Below are 22,586 nucleotides of genomic sequence, written 5' to 3' on the forward strand. Positions count from 1 at the left end.
AAAACTGTGGATGATCTCATGGGAAGTTTTTATCGGCAAAGCTTGCAGTGGTAGTTCACTTCTCTGACAGTCGATTCACCAGAATTCAGTTACATAGCCTAACCTAGATGTGAGAAGCACTAGAAAATCTGCTGTTGTTGAGAAGCTGCCTCCCAGCAGTAACTGCATATGTGGAAGTAGAACGAGAATTTTGGTGCTTAGCTAGTTGTTTCTGCCACACCAAGATACTAAGAAACTTGTGCTTCTTATATTTGTGGGTTTTTAGTTTTCATTCAGTTTGGAAATCTTTTGGCCAATTTATCTACAAATACTTTTCTATGCTTCCTCCCTGCCCCACAACCGTTTTGGAATTTCAGTATCATTTATATTAAGCTGCTTCATATTTTCCTACAGGAGAAAAATCTATTAAGTTCTTCTATTCTCTGTGCTTCATTTTGAATAGTTTCTATTGCTCTGTCTTCAAGTTTACTATGTTTTATTCTGTAGTATCTAATCTGCTGTAAGGTCCTTTGAACAATTATTTTTATTTCTTATAATATATTTTTCATCTCAAAGTTTCATTTGGTTATACTTTATATCTTCCCTTCCTTTTATCACTCTGTTTAGTGTTTACTTTTTCTATAAAGAGCTATATAGTAAAATTTTTAGACTTTGCTTGGCACATATGGTCTCCATGATATATTAATTTTCGACTCTGATTTATTTTTCATTTGTTTTTACAATCTCTTAAAATTATAAAAATCATTCTTAGCTCTCAGGTTGTATCAAAACAGGGCAGAGGCTAGATATAGTAGAATATAGTTATAATATCTATTTTATAGTCCTCATCTGCTATTTCTATCATTTGCATCATTTTTAGTCTGTTTCTATTGACTGATATTTCTCTGAGTAATGGGTTATATTTTTTCTGCTTCTTGATGTGACTAATTGTTTTTTACTGGATGTTGAACATTGTGAATTTTAAGCTGTTGAATATCTAGATTTAGTTATTTTTCTTTAAAGAATCTTGGGCATTTGTCTGTTTTATAGTGAAATTAACATTTGGTTATTTATGTCTTTTGAGGTTTGTTTTGAAGTTTTGTTAGGACAATTCTAGAGTTACCTTCACTCTAGAAATGGTTTAGCTGCTCTACTGAAAGTGTATTCTAATTTTTCTACTGAATATACTGGTTATTTAAAAAGGACTCTCCACTCTACCTGGAGGAAATTGAAAATACCCAGTCATGTGTGCTCTCTTAGATCCATTCAGATCACAGATCCCTGGGCTCTCTTTGCCTGAGAATGTCACCCTTTGCATGAGTTTGTTAGTATTTAGCAAATACCTAGGAGACCACTATGCAGATTTTGAACATTCTTTTTCTGCAGAGCTCCCTTTTTTCTGGAATTCTGTCTTACAACTTACAGGCATTTTATGCTCCCTGAACACTGTCTACTCATCCCAGGGAGAATACCATGTTTTATTTAATCCCCTCCTTGGTCTATGGTTCTGAAAATACTTCTAGACAAAAAGTCAGACAGTTATGGGGCTCTCCCTATTTGTTCCTCTCCTATCTGGGATCATAGTTCTGTATGGCCCTGGTCCAGTGTTTGAAAACTGTTATGTTTGAATCAGTTTTTAAGATTTTTTGAAGAAAAGGTTGTAAATTTGCTCCTGTTGTTCTGTCATGTCTCCTTCATTAAAGATTTTATTTTTTCTCCAAATATTTAAATAATTCAAATCATCATTGAGTGATTTATTGTTTTATTTTCTTTTTTGGAGATCCTGAGAAGTATTTTAAGCTGAATAAAAAAAGTCCACATATTTATTACTTTCCTCAGTGCATTAACTTACCCTGTCATATCTAAACATATCTCTTAGGAAGGTAAATACAAATTAAGGTGGAATATTTGCTCAAAAGCATATTAAAGTATTTATGAATAAACCTTCAGTGTTGAGATGTCATTATAGTTAGCTTTCTTTTCCTTTTCATAAGGGGTTCACTTGGATAAATGATGAATGTTTTTCTTCAGGTTATTATAAATCTGTTTCTCAGATAAATTTAATTTCATGTTTTAGTGTGAATGGAGCTGAAGGAGCTGGACTGAGAAATAAAAGTGATGAGAACCCTTTAATTTTTCTTCATAATCATCAGTGATTTAATTTTTTTTAACTTGGAACATTTCCTTGTTGTACCTTGATATATATTTTAACTACCCAGTTGCTCAATTTTCTTCTCTATGAGAAAACATTTTCTCCCTACACACAAAGATACATGAGGCTTAACTCTTAAACAAAGCTAGCTATACTGCTGCTCTGTATATATAATATAGTAGATAATTTATGAGTATAATATTAAATAATTTGTCTAATTAAGAGGTAGAAAACAGTGATGACTATCTTGAGAAAGAAAAAAAAGCCTCACATAGATGTCAGTTTTACTTGAGTCCTGGTGGAATGTTAAGTTTTAGCAAAGGAGATTTGCAGAAAAATTTCCCATGATAATATCTCAGATTGAATTGAATGCTTAGCATCTGGAATTGACCAAGTGTACGTGTCTTCCACAATTTATAGTTGATTTCTTTTTGTGATAAATAAGCCTATTTCCTGTCACATTTCCTCCTCCTCCCTCCATCCCTAAGCTTTTTCAGAAGAAAGTAAATAGCAAGGTAGAGCATAGTATGAAATCAGTATCTGAAAAGGCGTGTTACAGAAAACTGTTTTAGGTGTTTTCTGAAGCTGTCTTTTTTTTTTTAACTGCCATATTTTGGGACAATTCCAATTCGTTTTACCTTAAATGAAATGTATGGTTTTATCCTCAAAACCAGAACAAGGTAACGTATTTCTAGTGTCTAAAAAATACATGTCACAGAAATTAAAGGTAAAGAAAATTTAATTCTATTCAAATAAATTTCTGAAAATTGCTGAAATGTTTCTCATCTTTGCATTTAAATGCAACTAATTTTGATTTTATCTTGTGACTTTTTCACCTGCTCTATAGGTAAGAGATGAAATGATATTGTTGATCAAGTTTACATAAATTCAGTTATTTTAAACTATAGAAATAGGAGTTATTTGATAATAGATTTATAATATTATAAACAGTTAAAATTAAAATTAGTTTAATACATTTTAAATTTAACAGACATAGTTTTGGCAAGATAGTTTATCTTTAGCAAGCAATAAAACATGCAAAAAATTGCCCAGACTCTTGATTCAGCCTCCTAATCTGTATTCTATGTTATATTCTCTCTCTTTCGTCTTCGCAGAGCAGCCAGAATGATGTTTTCAAAACTCAAAACCAATCATGTCATCTCTTTGCAGAAAACCCATCAGTAATTTTCCACTGCTCTGAATAAATTGCAGTCTTGTCATAAAGGTCCTGAAAGTTTCTAGCCCCTAGTTGCCCTTTCACCTTGTTTGGTACCACTTGGCAGTGACACACATATTTTCTTTCAGTTTGGAGAATGCCCATTTCCTCCAAGCAAAGCATAAGTGTAGTAACTCAGAACAGTTTTCCTTCTCTTAATACTTACTATTCACCATTTAGGTTTCTAAATCACCATTGGTTCATCAAAGAACTCTTTTTCCTGAATTCTCTAACTAGTTCAAAGCTCCAGATATACAATGTCAGTACTGTATGCTTCCTCTTCAAGGTACCTGACAGAAATGTAATTTTATATTTTTATTTTGTCATTTGTTAAGAGCCTTACTCTCTACTAGACAGAATGCTTTAATGAGGGCAGATATAATGCAGATTTTTGATCATCACTGTAGCAGGAAAAACTAACACAGTTCCTCTTGGTACTAAGAGATCTCAACAAGTATTTTTTGAATAGATGGCCAAATGAATACACTTTAAAATTCACAGGAAGTTTGTACAAGTAACCAACATGATTTCATGTGTATATTGAGTCTGTTAAAAATTATTCTGTTGACTAACCTTTGGTGAACTCTGCCCTTTCTATGAATCTTGGGACGGAAGTTACTGCAGACAACACTAATCAAACAGACAAGCCTGACGGCCAAGACAGAGTGATGGTAAAAGAATAAAAGTTCTATCACTGACAGGATTTATACTAGCTCAGTTTGGCCAGAGACCAATGTTACTTAGCAGAGAGAGCACAGCACTAGATTTAAGGGTTTCATGGTTTGTCCTAATTCTGCCTTTCACTTGTTCTGACTCTGCTATAAGATAAAACTTTCTGTTTAGGTAATGATTCTACTGTAAGAGTCTATTATCACAGAAAGTATATTGGTTTTTGTAAATATTGTATTAAATCCAGGCCAAGTCACAATACAAAGGTTCTAGCATTCAAGTAGGGCCACCTAGCTAAAATGTTGTATATGTAATCTGTATTAGAAGCAGACTTTACTTATTTCACAATTTGGTCAGATCCTGATTTTTATAATAGTTTCTGAACAATAAAGAGATCAAATAGGAGTGCTGAACAAAGAACATGATATAAGAATTGGCAAGACCATTGGTTTGAATGCTGGAATATCTCAATTCCCATCCTTGTTTTCAAGTACAAGTTAGTCATACTTTTGGGCTGAAGTTACTTTGCTATAAAATTAAGAATTTCCCTGTAGTGAGCTATCCTGTGATTTGCTCTCCATTTCATGTGTCAGGAGTTTGGTATGACTTCTCTCTTATATGAACCTTGATTACTTTGTAAAGGACACCATGCAGAGAAACTGATTTGTTTTCCCTGGAGCTTGGGGGAGACAGTGTATTAAGACCATGGCTGAAATACTTAAATGTTTGTTGCAAACCCAGAGGGTGGCATTTGGGAAGAAACTGCATTTCCACAGAGGATAAATAAATGGGGCATGTTTTCATTTGACCAAACTAAGGACTTTTGTGAGGGAGTTCTGGCCTGGAATTTTCTTAGATCCTGCCCAAGAAGCCCACCCAGGAGGATAAGGAGACATAGTTGGAAAGAGGGTGGAAGGATACCATTTTATACACACGGTATGAGGTAGAAATTAAACCGCCAGCCAGAGACACACATTCATCCACAACGAGGGAACTGATCGGGATACCTCTGAGAGTCCCATGAAGAGGCTCATGAGCAAAAAGAACCATGTTTCTTTAATCATTTGCCAAAACTCTTGGAAACCAGGACCAAATCAGTACCAGGCAAAGAAGATTCATGTTTCTGGATCCCTTCTACTTCTAAATCTAGGCCAAATCATAGACAACTATGTATGTAGGGGTGGATGAACATAAATACTCAGAGGGGAACCACATGGAAGAAGAGACCACTTCACTGTCTCACCTCTGCCCCATGTGCTACAAGCCCAGCTAGGGGGAGCAAAGAAGTGTAACCCAAATAAAGTCTTTTTTTTTTTTTTTTTAGTGAGTTTCTAGGACTAAACATATTAATTGATGAATTGATATTTTTGAATTAAAAACATGGAGGAATTGTTTTTCTTTAATCTGAGTATAAATTGAAATGTCATGTTTCTATCTGAGATTTTATGTAGAGAAGGGAAATAAATAGCTCACAGAGCTGGTTTGAGTATGTTGTGTATCAGTTGCACTATATATAATAGTGTAACATTTTATTTCTGAAGCAGTATTCAACCTTGGTTTTGGTATGGAAAAGACAGAGCAGAAGTAATTTGCAATTGGGGGTTGGGTGCAGCAGGACATGTTCACCAGGGGTTAAAGTTAAGTATTGGAGAAGGCATTTGTGTTCTGGCAAGAAAATTTGTAGTAATGTATCTCACAGTGTAGACTGGGCCACTAGTTCATTCTAATTACTCAACAAACTTAAAAAAAAATAGAGAGGACATGCAATGAAAATAAATACAATATTTACAATAATGTGTGATGAAAATTAAATATCTTTCAAGAGTAATATATTTATGGTTTTATTTTATGAATTATGGAGTTAAGTGAATAAAGAGTGGGGCAGGAAGAAGCTAATTTTTAAAGTTAACTTATTTATTTTTGAGGTATAATTGATTTAAGAAGCTAATGTTTCTGATGCATCAATATAGTATGAAAATTATCCCTAGTACAAAAACATGTTGCCATTCCCTGCCCATTGTGGAGTTAAACAGGGTGCTGCACATCTCTATGTATTAAAGTTACAGAGTATTAGCTACTACATCAAATAGCAATTGGTCATTACAAAACCAGGTATTTCCTCAGACATTTGATTTGAATTAAAGGAATTCTCTGAGTGGCTCAAGACAACAACATAAATTTTGAGGAAATTTATTGCACAAATAAACTAGTAACTTTGACTGGCCTGAATACTGTTATGACAAGACACATTTTATATCTTCAATTTCTTTATAAAACAAGGAGCTTTATCTTATGTTTTAACACTAAATGCAAATGGTTATGTAACGCCTCTGTTAGCATATACCATTGGACAGAAATAGACACATGGAGAATCTGTGACTCCTATTGGGAAAATGAGAACCATAGGTCCAATGTTAATAGAAACTTTCCAAATAGAAGAAAAGTAAGATTATTTAGAAAGTTCTGAGCCACCTACAGTATGGTTAGAAGATAGTTTCTATTGACCTAGCATTGATGTTATTGTACTTATAATATTTTGTATACATATATCATATGGATGCCTAGTGAAATATACTTACACTGTTTAATGGAGTCATTAGGAATATGTTACTAAAGTTATGTTGTTGAATATATTATTGAAATTACTATATTATTTCTCTCTAAAGTTTCCTAGATATGTGATGTATCTTTATTTAAATTGTATTTCCACAAATAATTTCAGTAGCTTTTTAAATATTGCAATGACAGAAACTATATTATATTCTCTCTTAAATCATTTATTCGGTACATAGCTACATTAAGGAAATAAAAGCAAAGTTCAACACTACTGTGAACATGAAAAAAGTAATGATTTCCCATCATAGACCTTAGGAATGATGTTTGTTTTGTTTTACTCACTTTATCACCTAGTCAATGAAAAGAAAATCTTGATTTTATTATCCTGAAATCTAATTGGAGTATAGGTTTTTACTTACGTTTATTGCTATTTCAACCAATAGTTATAAAATTGTCAAGATAGCATTTGTATTTATACATGTGCTTAAAATTTTTTCATCGACTTCTCTTTTAATATTTATTAGTATAATTTGTATTTGGTATCACAACATTTGTACTATTATTTTTATCCAGTAATGTTAACAGAGTTTCTTTAATCTCATTTCTCCTAATGACTTATATCTGAACATCTCATCTTTGTTTTCAACAGCTGAAGATGCATGTGGAGGAACAATGAGAGGATCTAGTGGCATCATATCGAGCCCTAGTTTTCCTAATGAGTACCATAATAATGCTGATTGCACTTGGACCATTGTAGCAGAGCCTGGGGACACAATTTCACTCATATTTACTGATTTTCAAATGGAAGAAAAGTATGATTACTTAGAAATAGAAGGTTCTGAGCCACCTACAATATGGTAAGTAGATAGTTACTATTAACCTAACGTTGATGTCATTGCCTGAGACAAAACTAGGGATCAAAGAACAACATATGTGGGCTTTTAAAGGTTTACATATTTAAGGGGACTTATAGTTGCAGGAAAATTATAAGGGGCAGCTGTCAGAGCTGGGGAATATTTTTGGAGATAGGATACTGATATATATATATATATATATACACATATATATATATATAAAATAGAATTTTGAAAGATGAAATTTTTCTCAGTTTTTTTATCAATCAATGAAAAGTAATGTGATTTTATCAAAATTTGTGTATGGAAATAAGAGTTTTTCCTAATGGAATCTACAGTTGTGTTCTTTAGTATACCCGTTCTTACTTGGTGGTTCCTTTCAAATTAATTGAATAGTTTTGGAACTAGTTTACCTTTGTTTTGTAGATAGATCTTTTATGTGCCCTCTTATCTGAAGGCAAAAATTAAACACTGTGATCTGAGTGAGTACGGTGTGTTTCTTTAGAGACTCAATACAAGATGTAATGAAAACTGCAGAGTTTTCAAGATATAATGTATTTTTAAAGAAAATATTTCTTTACGCTATTTAAAAAATTTCAATGTACCAGTAACACTGAAGTGTAAATTGGAGTCCATAATTGAATGAAGATTGGTGAAGTAAGGACATAGGTAATCTCTAGACTAAAAGGGCCTTTTAAGCCATGTAAAATATTTGAAAAAAATAGTGGGAGTTTATTAAAAGGTTTTCATCAAAAACAATTACATGAAGAGGTTTGAATTTTCAAATGCTGATTCTTACTGAGGTGTAAAAATTGATCTGAAGTGGGGCTGGATTAGCTGTAGGAGGATCTCTTAAGAGGTAATTACTGTAATCCAAGAAAAAACTCATGGTAGCTTGGGTTAGGATGGTACTGATGGAGGTAAAGAAATAGAACAAATTGAGAGATATTTATGAGGTATAATGAAAAAGACCTCTGTAGTGAATTGAGGCTTGATAAAGAAGGTTGTGTTCAAATAAAACATTTTCTGAGTTGTATAAATTGAGAAAGGCAGGAAAGATACTGAGTTGGAAAATGTTGAAGGAAGGTCAAGTTTGGAGTGGGAATGCTATGATTATTGAGAGTTGTTTTAGATACATTTAGTTGGAAGTCTCATTGCGACACACTATTAAAGCCATCTAAGACAACAGTATCTATCTATCTATCTATCTATCTATCTATCTATCTATCTATCTATCTATCTATCTATCTATCTATCTACCTGTCTGTCTGTCTGTCTGTCTGTCTGTCTATATATATATGACTCAGAAGCTCTGATTAGAAGCATAATTGATATGTAGTTGATATTGATGATAACTGAACCAAAAAATATTGATAATATTGACTAGACAGAGACAGGATGGTATGAGAAGTTAAGAGAGTACTAGGACTGAGTCTGAAGGCTCAGGTTTAGGAGGATAATCCAGCAAAGGAGACTGAGACAGAGAGAGAGGAGGAAATCTAAGGGAATAAAGTATCACAAAGAAAAGGGAAATGTGAAGAAGAAAGAGTAAGACAACATTGCAAATTTCTGCTGAAAGGACACTAGGTAAATGTTTTTCATTTTGTTTTTGGTTTTTTTAAAGCATTCAAATTTGGCTGGGCTTTAGAAAAAGTACCGAGCTTAATACATAACTTTTTTAGATGAGATAAAATAACACACTTAGCTATATCCACTTTGTGTGTGTGTCTGTGTGTCTGTGTGTCTGTGTGTGTGTGTGTATTTTCCTTTAAGTTTCAGGCCCTTAGTATTCAGGGTTATGTAACTTTAACTCTTCCCATAGTAATTTCATACCTAGGCGCAATGAAACTCAGCAGAATGATGGTTTAAAAAATGTTAGAGAATTCAAAAACTATTGTTTTAGAAATTGCTACTTCTACAGTGATACATATTTGAGTCATCTCAAGGTGGATGATAATGTTATGAATTTTCCAGTAATTGTATCTTTTGGTGTAGAGGTGATTCCATTAAAAAAATGGAAATTTTTAAACTTGCAATATATTTGACTACTAGAAGAAAATTAGAAAACAGTATTTTGTGGCACTTGTTCCTTTGTTACCACTGAACTCTAGAAAGCAAATCTAACACATTTACTCTAGGGATTATAATATAGCCATTTATGTTCATATACTTTGTTTTCGGATTAAGCTTTCTTAGTAATAATTTATATGTTTTTCATCTATAGGAACACCTATCTGTATGTTTATAAGTTTCTAGAACAGTGTAGCTTGTGCAGTAGTAGTATCAGATCTATAAATTGTTCTTTTCTCCATAATCTCCTTAAATGCCACTTTACTTATTTCCCTCTTCCTCAGGAAGAAGATAGCAAATAAGAAAGTAATTGTTTTTCTGTCCTTTTAGATTAGTGTTACAGTAAACGTTTAGGTAGACTTGTCAATATTCTGGTTATAAAATATAAACATCAGCAAGGTCAGTTGGAATTTTTCAAGAGAATGATACAACTTCCCAAATTATATTATATTTTTATAAATGCAAATTTAAAGATAATAATGTCAATAAATTAATAACATTGTATGTAGTTATTTAAATGTCATAAACATATACTTTTTAATTGTATGGGTTATAGAACTGATGTATAAAATGAATTGTGAATAATTAAAACTTTAAATCTAATTCTGGCCCTCTAATCCTTTTATATCTTTTATCATTCTCATATCTTTTGAAAGACATGGTCATCAAAATGGTGGAGTAGGGTAAGAAAGGTCAGGAGAGCAGTAGTGGGGTGATGGGAGTGTAGATTACTTACCTGAGAAGTTGAGATTGGAGCAAAATCTTGAAGGAAGTAAAGAAGTTAGCTAAACAATGAGCATTCCAGGCAGAAATGACATCTAGAGCAAAGTACATAATCGTGAGTGGGCCTCGTTGTGTCATAGGAACAGCAAGGATGTCATTGTGGCTACAAAAGTATTGCCATCGGTGAAAATAGTAGAAGAGAAAGAATGTTAATGGGGCCCAGATAAAGATCTATATTTGGCTTTTAGGTGAAATGTGAAGTCATTAAAGGGTTGTGAGCACAGGAGTGATTGGACTTATTTTTAAAATTATAATTCTGTTGAAGAAACTAAGAAAGGAAAGGTAGAGAAACAGATACTAATTGTAGTAATCTAGGTGAGATACTATAATTGTCAGGATAAGAAAGTAGCAGTGGAGATGATGAGAAATTGTTATGTTCTCAAGATAAAGTTAAGAGAATTTCCTAACTGATGAATGTGAAGTTCAAGAAAAAGGAGAAGCAAGGACAGCTCTAAGACTTTTGACCTGAGGAACTGAGGGATGAAATATCCACTAACTAATATTGAGAAGGCTGTTGATGAAACATTTTTGGAGAGATGATCTTGAGCTTAATTTTGGACGTGTTAAGTTTGAGATGGCTAGTAAACATTCAGATGAAGATTTCAAGGAGGCAGTTGGATATATGTCTTCATGCAGAATTAAAGGTGTGGGATAGAGATCGAAATTTGGAAGTTTAGAAGGTGAGTGATTATTAAATTTTAAAAAAGAGAGAGAAAAAGACTAAGAACTGAGTTCTGAGAAACTCCAATGCTAAAAAGTCAACAAAGCTAGGAGGAGCTGGTAAGAGTTTAAAAAAGAAGAGCTAATGAGGTAGAAGGAAAACCATGAGAGTGCTGTTCCCTGGAAGCCAAGTGAAGAAAATATATCAAAGAGAAGGAAGTCGAATTGTGTCATATGCTAATAATGAGCCAATAAGATGAACTCTGAAATAATCACTGGATTTAGTAATATGAAAGTCATTGATTAATGTGATGGAAAGAGTTTTATGGTGACAGTCTTATTGGATAATTTTAAGAGCGAATTGGAGAAGAAAAATTATAGACAATTAGTATAAATAAGACTTCCAAGGACTTTTTTTTTTTTTTTTTTGTAACCAAGTTGAACAAAGAAGTAGGGCAATAGCTAAAGGAAAAAGTAGAGTCAAGAGGGTTTTTTTTTTTTTTTTTGGTTTGTAAAATTTTAGTATGTAAAACCATGTGTTCATGCTGCATGCTACTGGGAATTATCTGCTAATGTGCAAAAAATTGGTGATGGAAAGATGAGGGAGAATCTCTGGTGCAAACTGAAGCAGTGGAGATAATGAAAACAATCTTCCCTTTAAAAAATCTGTTTGTGAAAGGAAGGAAGGAGGAAAAACAATCACAGTAACTAGAGAGTAAAGCAGACCACAAAAATGAAGATTAAAAGGTTAAGTAAGGAACTACCCCATGACAGAGGTTATAAGGAGTTAAATCAATTTGTAAGCTCTGTATGTAGAAATAAAAGAGCAAAAGCTTGTTATCAGAGTAGAACAAAGAGGAATGAGTGATTGAATATCACTGACAGTAACAAAGAATTCTATAATAATTGTAATTTTTTATACTGGATGACAGAAAAGATATAAACATAATACAGGTGTACACATATATACAGATATATGTGTATATATGGTATCTCTTTCATATATATGAAATATGTGTATATATATTATATATATATATATATAATATATATACACTACTAGTTCCAAATTTAGCAGTATTTCTCAAATGGTGTTTTTATAATATGTACATCAGAATTACTTGTAGCATTTGTTAAGGTGTAGATTTCCAAGCTCCCACACAAATGTATTGACTTACACTCTATAGGCATGAAGTCAGTAAATCTGCAAACTAGATGATTCCAGTGCATTGCTATAGCAATTAAAGCAATAAGTTTGATTTTATCCGTATTGTAACTCTGTCATGTAATTGTCCTATAAGCCATCCCATGAGAGCTGAAATATTTCTTACTGCTCAAAAAGCTGAAGATCAAATTAACATGATATGTCAAGTTAATTAAGCTATTTTTGTTTTATATACATGTATGTGTATGTTATAAATTCTTGTAATGGATAGTACAAATGTTGTGCTAGTGAATCAACAATTGTCTAAACAAGACAAATAAACTAGAGGCAACAGGCCATAATCTTCATTCTGCCAAAGTAAGTATCATAAATACTAATCCTATCAAACAGGTGCTCCTGTTTACTACTACCTTATTTCTGACAATTATTATACTAAAACATGCAATGAAGCTGTGGTTTTCCATTACTACTTACCTATAGTGGTAAAGTAGTTTGATTAAATATTTGTTATGATTCTATAATTTTGAATTAATGTTTCTATTATTGTAATAAGAACATTTAACATGAGATCAACCTTCTTAGCAAAATTTTAAATGAACAGTAAAGTGTTGTTAACTACAGGCAGTGTTGTACAGCAACTCTCTAGAACTTAACCATCTTTCAGAACTGAAACTTTAAACCAGTGAATAGCACTTCCCTATTTTCCCTCCCCAATCCACTGGCAAATACCATTATACTATCTGCTTCTATGAGTTTTACTATTTTAGATACCTCATATAACTGGGATCATTCAGTATTTGTCCTTCTGTGACTGGCTTATTTCACTTAGCATGATGTCCTCTAAGTTTCATCCATGTTGTCTAATATGGCAGGATTTCCTTTTTGTCTAGGGCTGAATAATATTTCTTTATATGCATATGCTACATTTTCCTTATCCATTTTTTTATCATGGTTGCCTCTCTTTAGGTAAATTAGTGTACTCATAAAATGATTGAACCAGAAGGGATTTTAAGGATCTAGCTGCTCAGTTTTCCCCCTTTGAGGGGAATGAATCCTGAGGCTCATTGTGTATATTGAAAATTCAAGATGAGAATTCAGATCTCCTAATACTTGCTGCAGTATACTTTTTGATTAAACTACTTCTTGTTATTTTGCATACAAACAAGGCTTTCTTACAAAAATATACTTTATGTCAGCAAACCATTTTAAAAACCTGAAACTTTGACATATAAAAAGTACTGTATGGATTAATGTTTTATAATAAAGCCTGAAGTTGCTATTATAGTTTGGGTTGGTACTTAAATATAAGATTGCTTTAAAGAGCCATTCTTCTAGATACCTAAGAATGCCTACTATGGTTAATCTACCATTTTTCATACCTTTAAATATATTTTTTCTGCCTTAAGGAAAACTTGTTGGGTGGTGTAGCAAGAAGAGCTATCAATGTATGCAGATCTTGTTCATCCATTAAAAAATTGCATAATAGATGAAACCAGAATTAATGCAAATACCAGATGACCACTGAGAGAAGGGTTTTCAAACGTTTCTAACCATACCACTTCCATTTAAATGCAAAAGATTTCTACTCTGACTTATTAAGGAACAAAAAATTAGTTGTTAGATATGTCTCACATCTTTGATATAAAACCAGTTACATATATAATAAAAATATAAATGTCATATGTATATATATATATATTATATATATAGCTGTTTATGACAAATTTGAAGTTATCCTAATTATTAGCATGGAAAAGAAAAATACATTAGTGCTGTTTTTATAACTAATAACCAGACCTTAAATTCATTATTATACCTTTATTAAATAAATTGCATTTTTAGTGCAAGTGCAGAAGCAGATGAATACTACTTCTGCTTTTAAATTTAAGAAACTCATTTACCTATATAAAATATTTTAATTATGAAATGCACTCATCAAAAATATGTTTCAATTTCAAAGGGAATAAGGTGTCAGATCTGATTCTACTTTTTTATCTTGTGTGATCATTCATAAAGACTCTAAAACTGTACACATCTCTCAAATTAAACCATAGCTCTATATATGAAATACATGACTACTTTTATGATCTTATTTAATCCATGGAAATCAAACACCAATTGTTTGTCACTGTTGTCCATGAAGAAGTCCCATCATGCACTTTTTATAATTCCTTGCTGTCCTCATCTTCTTTCTAATAAAGTATTCCTATAAGTGTTGCTGAGAGCTACAACTCTGAAAGTCTAAACTTTACTGTTCTTCTTGCTCACTGTCTTTACCTTTTTTTAAAATTTATCAGAAATTCTAGTTCTTGCCTAGTTCATTTTATGCATTTTTCTTCAGTTTATTAACCTGTGACTTAGCCTTATCCAGGAGACATTGCTCCATTTTGACAGGAGGAAAGTGTGAAGGAAATGTATCTGTATATAAGTATATGAATGGAGTGACCAGAAATTGAGATACAGTCTTTCTACTGATTTCTATTTTCTCCATGACAAAGGAGTTAAAGTCATCTGCTGAAAGTGAGGGGAGGTGATAGGTTAAGATATTTAAGGAGAGTGGATTATTTGAAATAGCTTCTGTGGAGAATGAGAAAACAAGCAACTAGGGAAGTTGAAGGATTGCTGCACAATGTTTTGAATCTGGTTGGGGTTTTAAAACATGAATCTGTAATGGCAACAAATTATGAGCTTTGCCTATTTCTACAACACTACTTAGCAGCTTAAATGTAAGTATAATAAGGCAGGCACTGGCATTGCTGGGTCATGCATTATTAGTACAATGGAGGAGATTGAAGGTATTGGTAGAGCATGTCGTGGAGAGGGAAGGAAATGACTTTCAACAGTTTGCTTCTTCTAAGCACACTGGTTTAATCCATATGTTTAATCTATAAATTAGTATAAACCATTTATTCCTGAGAACTTTCATTAAAAAAGTAAATGCTAGTTGAAAATATAAAAATCTGTATAATTAATATAGATTAATAAAATAATAAAGATTATTATAGGTATAATAAAGATTTTAATGATATATAAATTATTATATACTGGTATACATGTTTCTAACACACAAATAGACTGAGTTTTTTATGAACTTTGAAATAGGTCACATTTGCCCATTTTAACAGGACATTTTTCTGAATGATTTTACTCTAGTTAAACAAAGTGGAACTATAATTTCTGATTTATCATTACTTTCATAACTCAACTTCTGTAACTCTCTTCCTTTTTTAATATAATAATTTTCATAAGCCTAGTCTATGCCTAACTTGATTAATCCCCATATATGGAAAATGATGTTATGTTCCTCCAAAAAGCTCTTACAGGGAAATTTTTATCCCCAAAGTGCTTTTTACATCATAGATTCCAAAATAATAGTCAATTCATATAGAATTATTTACATACAAACCACAGCATAAAAGTTAAACCTAAAACCTATTTTGAACTGACTTCTATTTTAGCAGTGGTAGACTTTGTTTAAAATCATACGTGTCTGCAATGCCTCTTGTTGCTTCAGTGACTGATCTTTTTGCTGAAAACTCATTTTCTGTTCAACATATCTTTAACCCACATACTTTAAATACATTTAATAGTCATAATGGTTAGAAAAGTTAGCCATTTTCTTATTTTGTTGTTTTGTTTTGTTTCCTGGGCTAAGCATGGAACAGTAGAGAAAATTAATGTATCCTGTAAACCAATATGAATTTTTCAATTCAAGAGAAAGCAGATGGGAGACTCAGGAGAAGGTACAAAATCAAATTACAAGGGTATAATAAAGGAAGGCTTGGAGACTTTAGATATATTTGCATTGTACCACATAAACCAGATAATTTTAATAATATTCAGCTTCTATATTTGAAATTAATGGATATTTAAAATGAATTTCCATTTATTATCTCTCATGCAGTAAAATATGTTTAGGGTTGTGTCATCCATGTATTCAACAAGATAAGTATATATTTCTTTTGTTTTCTAGAAGATAAAATGTAGATATTCAGTATATCATTAGCTTTATGATCTGGAGTATATAATTCATTTTCAGTCCAAAATCCTTTTGAGTAAATGAAAAATAAGAGCTTACTCTGGAATTTTTCTCTAGGAAAAAATGTCTTTATTTAGGCTGAAGTGATTGGTTAATAATTTCCTAAATCCCTTTGGCATAGCAGTGATTGTCTGGGAGTAAGAAAAAAGATTACTTAATTGTTCCAGGAATACTGTGAGCCCAAATGAAACAATATAAGAACAGAGAAAGAAGCAAAGTTCATGTTGAGTGAAATTTATGTATTGAGATGGGAGAGTGGAAATAGCATAAAAAGTCAATAGGATACCAAGAAATCCCCTCAGGGAGTTATCAAGGAAAAGATATTCTCAGTGTTCAATATTAAGATACATGTTCAGCTGGGTTGAAATTTAATCCCTAATCCCAGTTTTGTGGGAAATTATCAGCAATTGAAATCTATTGGGATCAGCCTGGAACCATGGAAAAACTCACCTCCACCTGACATGTGATCTCAATGTGTGCAATTATGGAGTATCAAGGAAAGTTACAAACCTGTCTATCTTCTAACCGGTTTGTAAGTTTTTCAAAAAAGGAAAAATATTTTTCTCCCTCTGAATCCCTGCCTTATGGTGCAGAATGTGTTGTGCAGTTTTTCAGGGAATAGTGTGTTTAAACCATAGGTGTCTGAGGGGTGGGAAAAAATAAAGAAATAAACAAAGCCATGTGTATTAAATTATAAAGGATCTGTAGTTAGAAATGGATTTTTATAACTTATTTTGTTTTTTTAAGCAGTGTTTTCAATTAAATTAGAGTTTATAAAAATCCTCGAAAGGATACTGATTCAAACTGGAAATTCAGTGATCAAAGAAAATTTAAGTCGTACTTACAATTTTCTAAAGAAGTAAAATAGACTGTCACTCAAAGAAAGACTAGATAAATGTCATCTTTTAAAAACAAACATCTATTTTTTCAAGTCTTTTTCAGTTGCCTGTATTCTTAATAAGTGTAAGTAAAATCATTATATTAAGTAGAAATATTTTGCTAAAGCCCTAGATAAATTATAAATATTCAGGACATATATTCTTAATATTAATATATAATATATTAGAAATACACATAGAGGCACACATGCTTCTAATAATGTTTTTAGATTTAATTTGTCTTTGTCATATCTATTTTTAATAAAATTATTATCTTTTTACTACTTCTTTCTTCCACAAGTCTAATTTATCAGCCATTTAGAATGGTAAATTTTAAAACTTCATGGATTTTACTTTTTGAAATCATTCTCTGTTTCTGTAGGGGTTGATTGAAGGAGCATGACAGGATGGGATATTATTAAGAATCACTGAGTGCTGTTTAGCTTCCAAGAACCTTTTCAGAATGAGAAAATGGATTTTGATAATCAACAAAACTGATTATCTGTCTTGTTAGAGCAGAGTAACATTAACCAAACTCACACAAGATAGAATGCTAATTTAGGTATCATCACTTTCTCCTCTTTGCTCCCATGCTCCAGTCATAATGCCATTCCTTCAGTTTATTATAATATGACTTAATTAAGACTTTTGCATATACTGTTTATTTCATCTTCCTGAAATGTTCTACCCCTCCCTCTCCATTTTTACCAAATGCCTATTCCTTATTCTAGTCACAAATTAAAAGCCAATTCCTTTGTTACGTATTTTCTATCTAAAGTAGACAAAAATTTTCAACTCCACTTCCACATCACTGTCTACTCTTTCAACACTCATCAGACTTTTCAATTATTTGTTAAATTCCTATGTTCCTTGTATACCATAATCTCCATGAAAGAACATAGCATCTTTATTCAATTTAATAATCTTAGGACCTTGCACAGAGCATCTGATATGTATGCTCTGTGCTTATCAAATGAATGATTAAATAAGTTATACTTGGTTATTTTGTGAATCACGAAACTTGTATAACCATAGGAATATATTCTCTCCCTAAAAGTAGATATTTATGGCAACTCATATTCTAATTAGAAGCTTGCTTAGTGAGCACAGAATTAGATCAGGAAAAGGTAGCCATTAGTGTTAGCATCCCTAAGATACAGTAGCCAAATTTGGTCATTTCCAGAATGACATACTTGCTACAGGGGTAGAATTACTATGTCTATTGGCTGGTGGTCTGCATTGGGTTGACATCTGGTTTTTCTGGCTTTCCATCCCTGTGCTATATAAACTGGACAAGTTATAAACTACTAGATTAAGATTTGCTTCCTTCCTTTCTTATTTCAGCCCTGTCTCATTAAAATTTTTCACAGGTCTTCTTGATTGAGGTTGGAGTGTTCTTTAATTCTTCATACACATATACAGATCTTCACTTGCCTAGGAAAATTAGTCTAGCAGAAACTGATAAATACTATATGCTAAAAAGAAAATCTTGTCTTTATTCATTCAACAGGCGCATCAGGCATTGTGCTGGGGAATAGATATACATTGGTTAACAAAATAGCCATGACATGGTAGATGCATAATAAATATTTGTGAGTTGAAATAATTATGATATTCACAACTTTGAATAGCCCTATCCATTCCAGATATAGTTTATTTTAATGTAATTTTCAAATAATAAAAAGCTTTAGAACTGTTCAACATCACTCCGTTAAGGAAGGCAGGTGTAGTATAATTTAACTAAGCACTGTATCATTAACCATTTAGTTTATTAGACTTTTTCCTGTGTGCACTTGAATTGGTTGACAGAGTGTTTCGTTTCACTTAAGAAGTGCTGAGGTTCATCTATTTGGCAAACATTACTCAGTATATGTGCCAGAGACCATGCTGAGAGCTAAAGAAAAAGAACCAAACAATACCTTGCTCTTGCCCACAGAAGAGAGTTGAGTGACAATTCCAAAGAATAAGGTTGAGGAAGAAGATGCCATGCAAGCTTAGAAATAGAGAATCTTTACCTGGGAGTGGTAGAATGTAGAGAAAGGAAAATATTTAAAAATAACAACACAGTTTATTATAAATTTAAAACACTTCAAAGTCTTATCTATATGGTTTGGAAGATAGCCACTCCAGGTTTCATTCCAACAGTGTACTTAAACAAGAATGTCTTATTGCAAGTTATCAAGAAGTCAGAATACTGTAACAGAAAACTGAAGCACTGGTTACAGTGACACCTCAAAGAACTCCAAAAAGTAATATTGAATGGGAAAGTACTACTTACTTTTTACTTCAGCAAAGATTTGCAATGTGTCCTTTGACTGTGCCACTCTTTAGCTCTATTGTATCTATATTATTTGCCTTCATCTAAGTTTGCACAAAAGATCGGTGTTCCAATTCTAACACCCAAAGAATTTTCATTTTTCTCTGGCCAATATACCAAATCCTTTAAACATATTGTGTTACTTCAAATACAATCTTTGTATGAATTTAAATTTTGGCAGTATATACATATATCTCCCCTACTTAAGGAAAAAAAAATGAAACCAAGTTGAATGGGAGAAAAAAAAAGTTTAACATTAAGGATAATTGTTCTGGTCATTATCTCACTACTGCCAGCAAGTTCACTGGGAATAAGTTTACCTGTGCTAAAAATATAATTGTAGGATTTATAATTAATACAAGAATTTAAAGTTTGCTAATCTTAGAATTTATTAAGAATATACTTGCTAAAATATTTTGTCTAATGTGTATTGAATAATGATAATCATTTTGAGAATTCCCATTTTTACCATCTCAATCATTTGTTTAATTTTAATATTTGATTTTGAAGAATACTTTAGGATAATAAATATTTTTTAAAAGATAAAATGACAAAAATTACATTCATTTATACTTTTTCTCTTGCATCAGGGTTGCTAATAAACTCTTGCCCAAAGCAGCATTTCCATTAATCTAAAATATATATTGCTTATGAGACAAAAGATATTCTCATACACTTTGCTTCCATAATCTTTGGTGTTTCAGAGAGCAACAGGTACAAATTAGCTAGAACTCCAATCTTCCTTTTGTCCTTTGCTTCAGGAGCCCTGGCTTGGTTTCCTACATGTTATGGTCTGGTTCTGAAGGGATTCTGTGAGCACTTCCTCTCTGTATCATTTACATATAGATGGGATTCTTAGGGGGATTCTGTCCATCCCATAGTCTTCAAATAGAGTAAGAAAATGATGTATTACTTTTAGCTAACAATATTTTCAAATTAATTTTACTCTAAGAGGAACAAAATAAAATATTTACCTTATAATGAAGATTTCCACTTTCATTAAAGCTAACAGGGGCATTCAAAAATTAACCACAAATGAAGCTATAAAACCCTCAAATTTATACAAAAGCAAAATGACTAAGTTAAGACTAAAAAGTTATGATGCAATATAAGTTTTATGTTCATATATTTTAATGAAAGGTGGGCTAAACTTTCATATGATTAGCTTAACATTTTTTAAACTTTAAGAATATTTTAGGGCAAAGAGCATATTTCACATTTAACTTACTAAATTTATTTACACAGTGGAAGGTATATACCAGGCAATGGTTGTTCGCAAGAACTGGTACCATGAAAGATTGCCTAATCTTTCTATTTTATCTCATTTGTCTTAAGAGGATCTGTGTTGTATCATGGGAAAAAAGAGTGTATGCCATACTCCCTAGTCGAAGAGTAAAGCTTTGGAGATGATACAATGTAAACTCTAGGAGACTCCAGTTATATCATAGTCTATGTATATGGCACCTCTGAGTGTTTTACAGTGTTCAGCTTGTGTGACTGTAAGCGGTATCCTACTTCTGCATTGAATGTGGTTTCTTGCCAGGGTGGGCTGCTTCCCAGGCTGTATCCAAGTGAATAAAGAGCTTTTAATTCATTCAGTTATTTTTGATGAGTGAAGGAATGTCCTTTCCTAACTTCATACTTCCCTTCCTTATTTTTGTTGCAGATTTTGCTTACTCACTTCACTCTAGAAACTTTAATTAGGCATCTCATAAGCCAAAGACTTTGTCTGGAGATATGCATTCTCACTGGTCTCTCCCGTGTCAAAAATGCTGTAATTCTCAAATTCAGCCTCAGATATTAGTAATTTCTGAATTCTGTTATTGTCTCCCCCAAGTAGTTGTCATCAGTTGACATATTCCTTGCCATTTCTTTTCTGTCACTTCCTTTCTTTGTATTCCAGTGATATTACACTAGCCTCTCTTTACCTTTAGCCTTTGTTGTGCATTGGAGGCATTTTCTAACTAGTTTTTCCGACTCTGCTCTCTTACCCCGTTTTGCCATTAATGTCTCTCTAGACTTTTCCATATAGTAAAACATTGGCCACATTATTATAACCATAGTTTATAGTTCTATTACCATTCTTTCATTTTAAATCCACTGCATATCCTTGTGACTGAGGATATGCATTAATGAGATAAAGTTTGCTCAAATTTTATTTATAAATGTTATATTAAGAAAGACCATTTAAATTGTTTTTAAATAAAAAGCTTTATACAGCATGTGCTATCTCTACCACTAAATTGTCAGGTAAGCTCAGGGATAAGATTTACTCTCTGGGTTTTACATTTTTCAAATTTTTCTTATGCTTTAGAAGATTTAATCAAAAACTTTATGTTTTATGATTGTAAAACTGCCTCCAACTAAAGAAGTATTTAATGTTGGTCTTCTAGGTATCACATTATAACATTGTCTTCTAGCTTTAATTTATTATTAAGGTCAATTCAGACTATAAATTACAAAGGATTAGACCAACATTATAATCAGTTCACAAACTTGCTTTTGACAGTGGCAGCTAAGGATATATTATAGACAACTTTGATGACTAGGCATCAGCTTCAAAAGGTTAATTTTGACCATGAGAATTCTTAATTTAGATATCTACACAGGTAACTTGCTATATATCTAGCATCTATAAATTTAGGCTAGATCTAGTTGAATAAGTTTTTATTCCCATATTCTTATTACCATATATAAAGAATGTGTGACATGAGTTTATACTTTATAAGATAACATGTTTTTGTGTGTGTTTGTTTTCCTTAAACATCTTCAAGTTTCAAAGGTGGTTTCTATTGAAAATGTTCAATGAGATCACAGTAGTTGTAGAGACTTTGTGTTGTAGAGAAATTGTGATTGCTTGATTCAGTTTTTTATATCTACTATCTTCCCATGTCAGATCATCTTTGATTAAATAGTAGAATTTACAAAGTATTCAGCTTTTATGTTATGAATAGAAAATGCTGACCTTTGCAGGGGATCACTGGTACATGGCATTTATCTTTTTTAGGTACATTGCCATTTGAAACATTGACATGCTCTGCAAAATATTTTTTAACCTACTGTTTGTTTTCACATGAGGATCAATATTGGCATGTACCAGTCTTAACAGTCTTAATAATGTTGAGTGGCACTTGAATAGACTGAGATGAGTTACTCTGAATACTGTAAAAATATTTCATGATTGTTATATTCAATCTTGTGCCTCTCTGTTGATGAGGATAAATTAGCCAAGGCCCTATTAGGTCTGA

General features: G+C 32.1%; 1 protein-coding gene across 1 annotated transcript in view; it reads left to right on the forward strand.

The window, feature by feature from the left end:
* Window positions 1-22,586, forward strand: part of CSMD3 (CUB and Sushi multiple domains 3) — a 1,010,791-nt gene that overhangs the window by 317,571 nt on the left and 670,634 nt on the right. Inside the window, exon 5 of the mRNA XM_064476888.1 lies at window positions 7,222-7,429. Within this exon, the coding sequence (XP_064332958.1) occupies window positions 7,222-7,429 (208 nt within the window). The remainder of the gene's footprint in view (window positions 1-7,221; window positions 7,430-22,586) is intronic.

This window comes from Camelus dromedarius, chromosome 20, assembly GCF_036321535.1.
Source record: "Camelus dromedarius isolate mCamDro1 chromosome 20, mCamDro1.pat, whole genome shotgun sequence".
Classification (NCBI taxonomy): Eukaryota; Metazoa; Chordata; class Mammalia; order Artiodactyla; family Camelidae; genus Camelus; species Camelus dromedarius.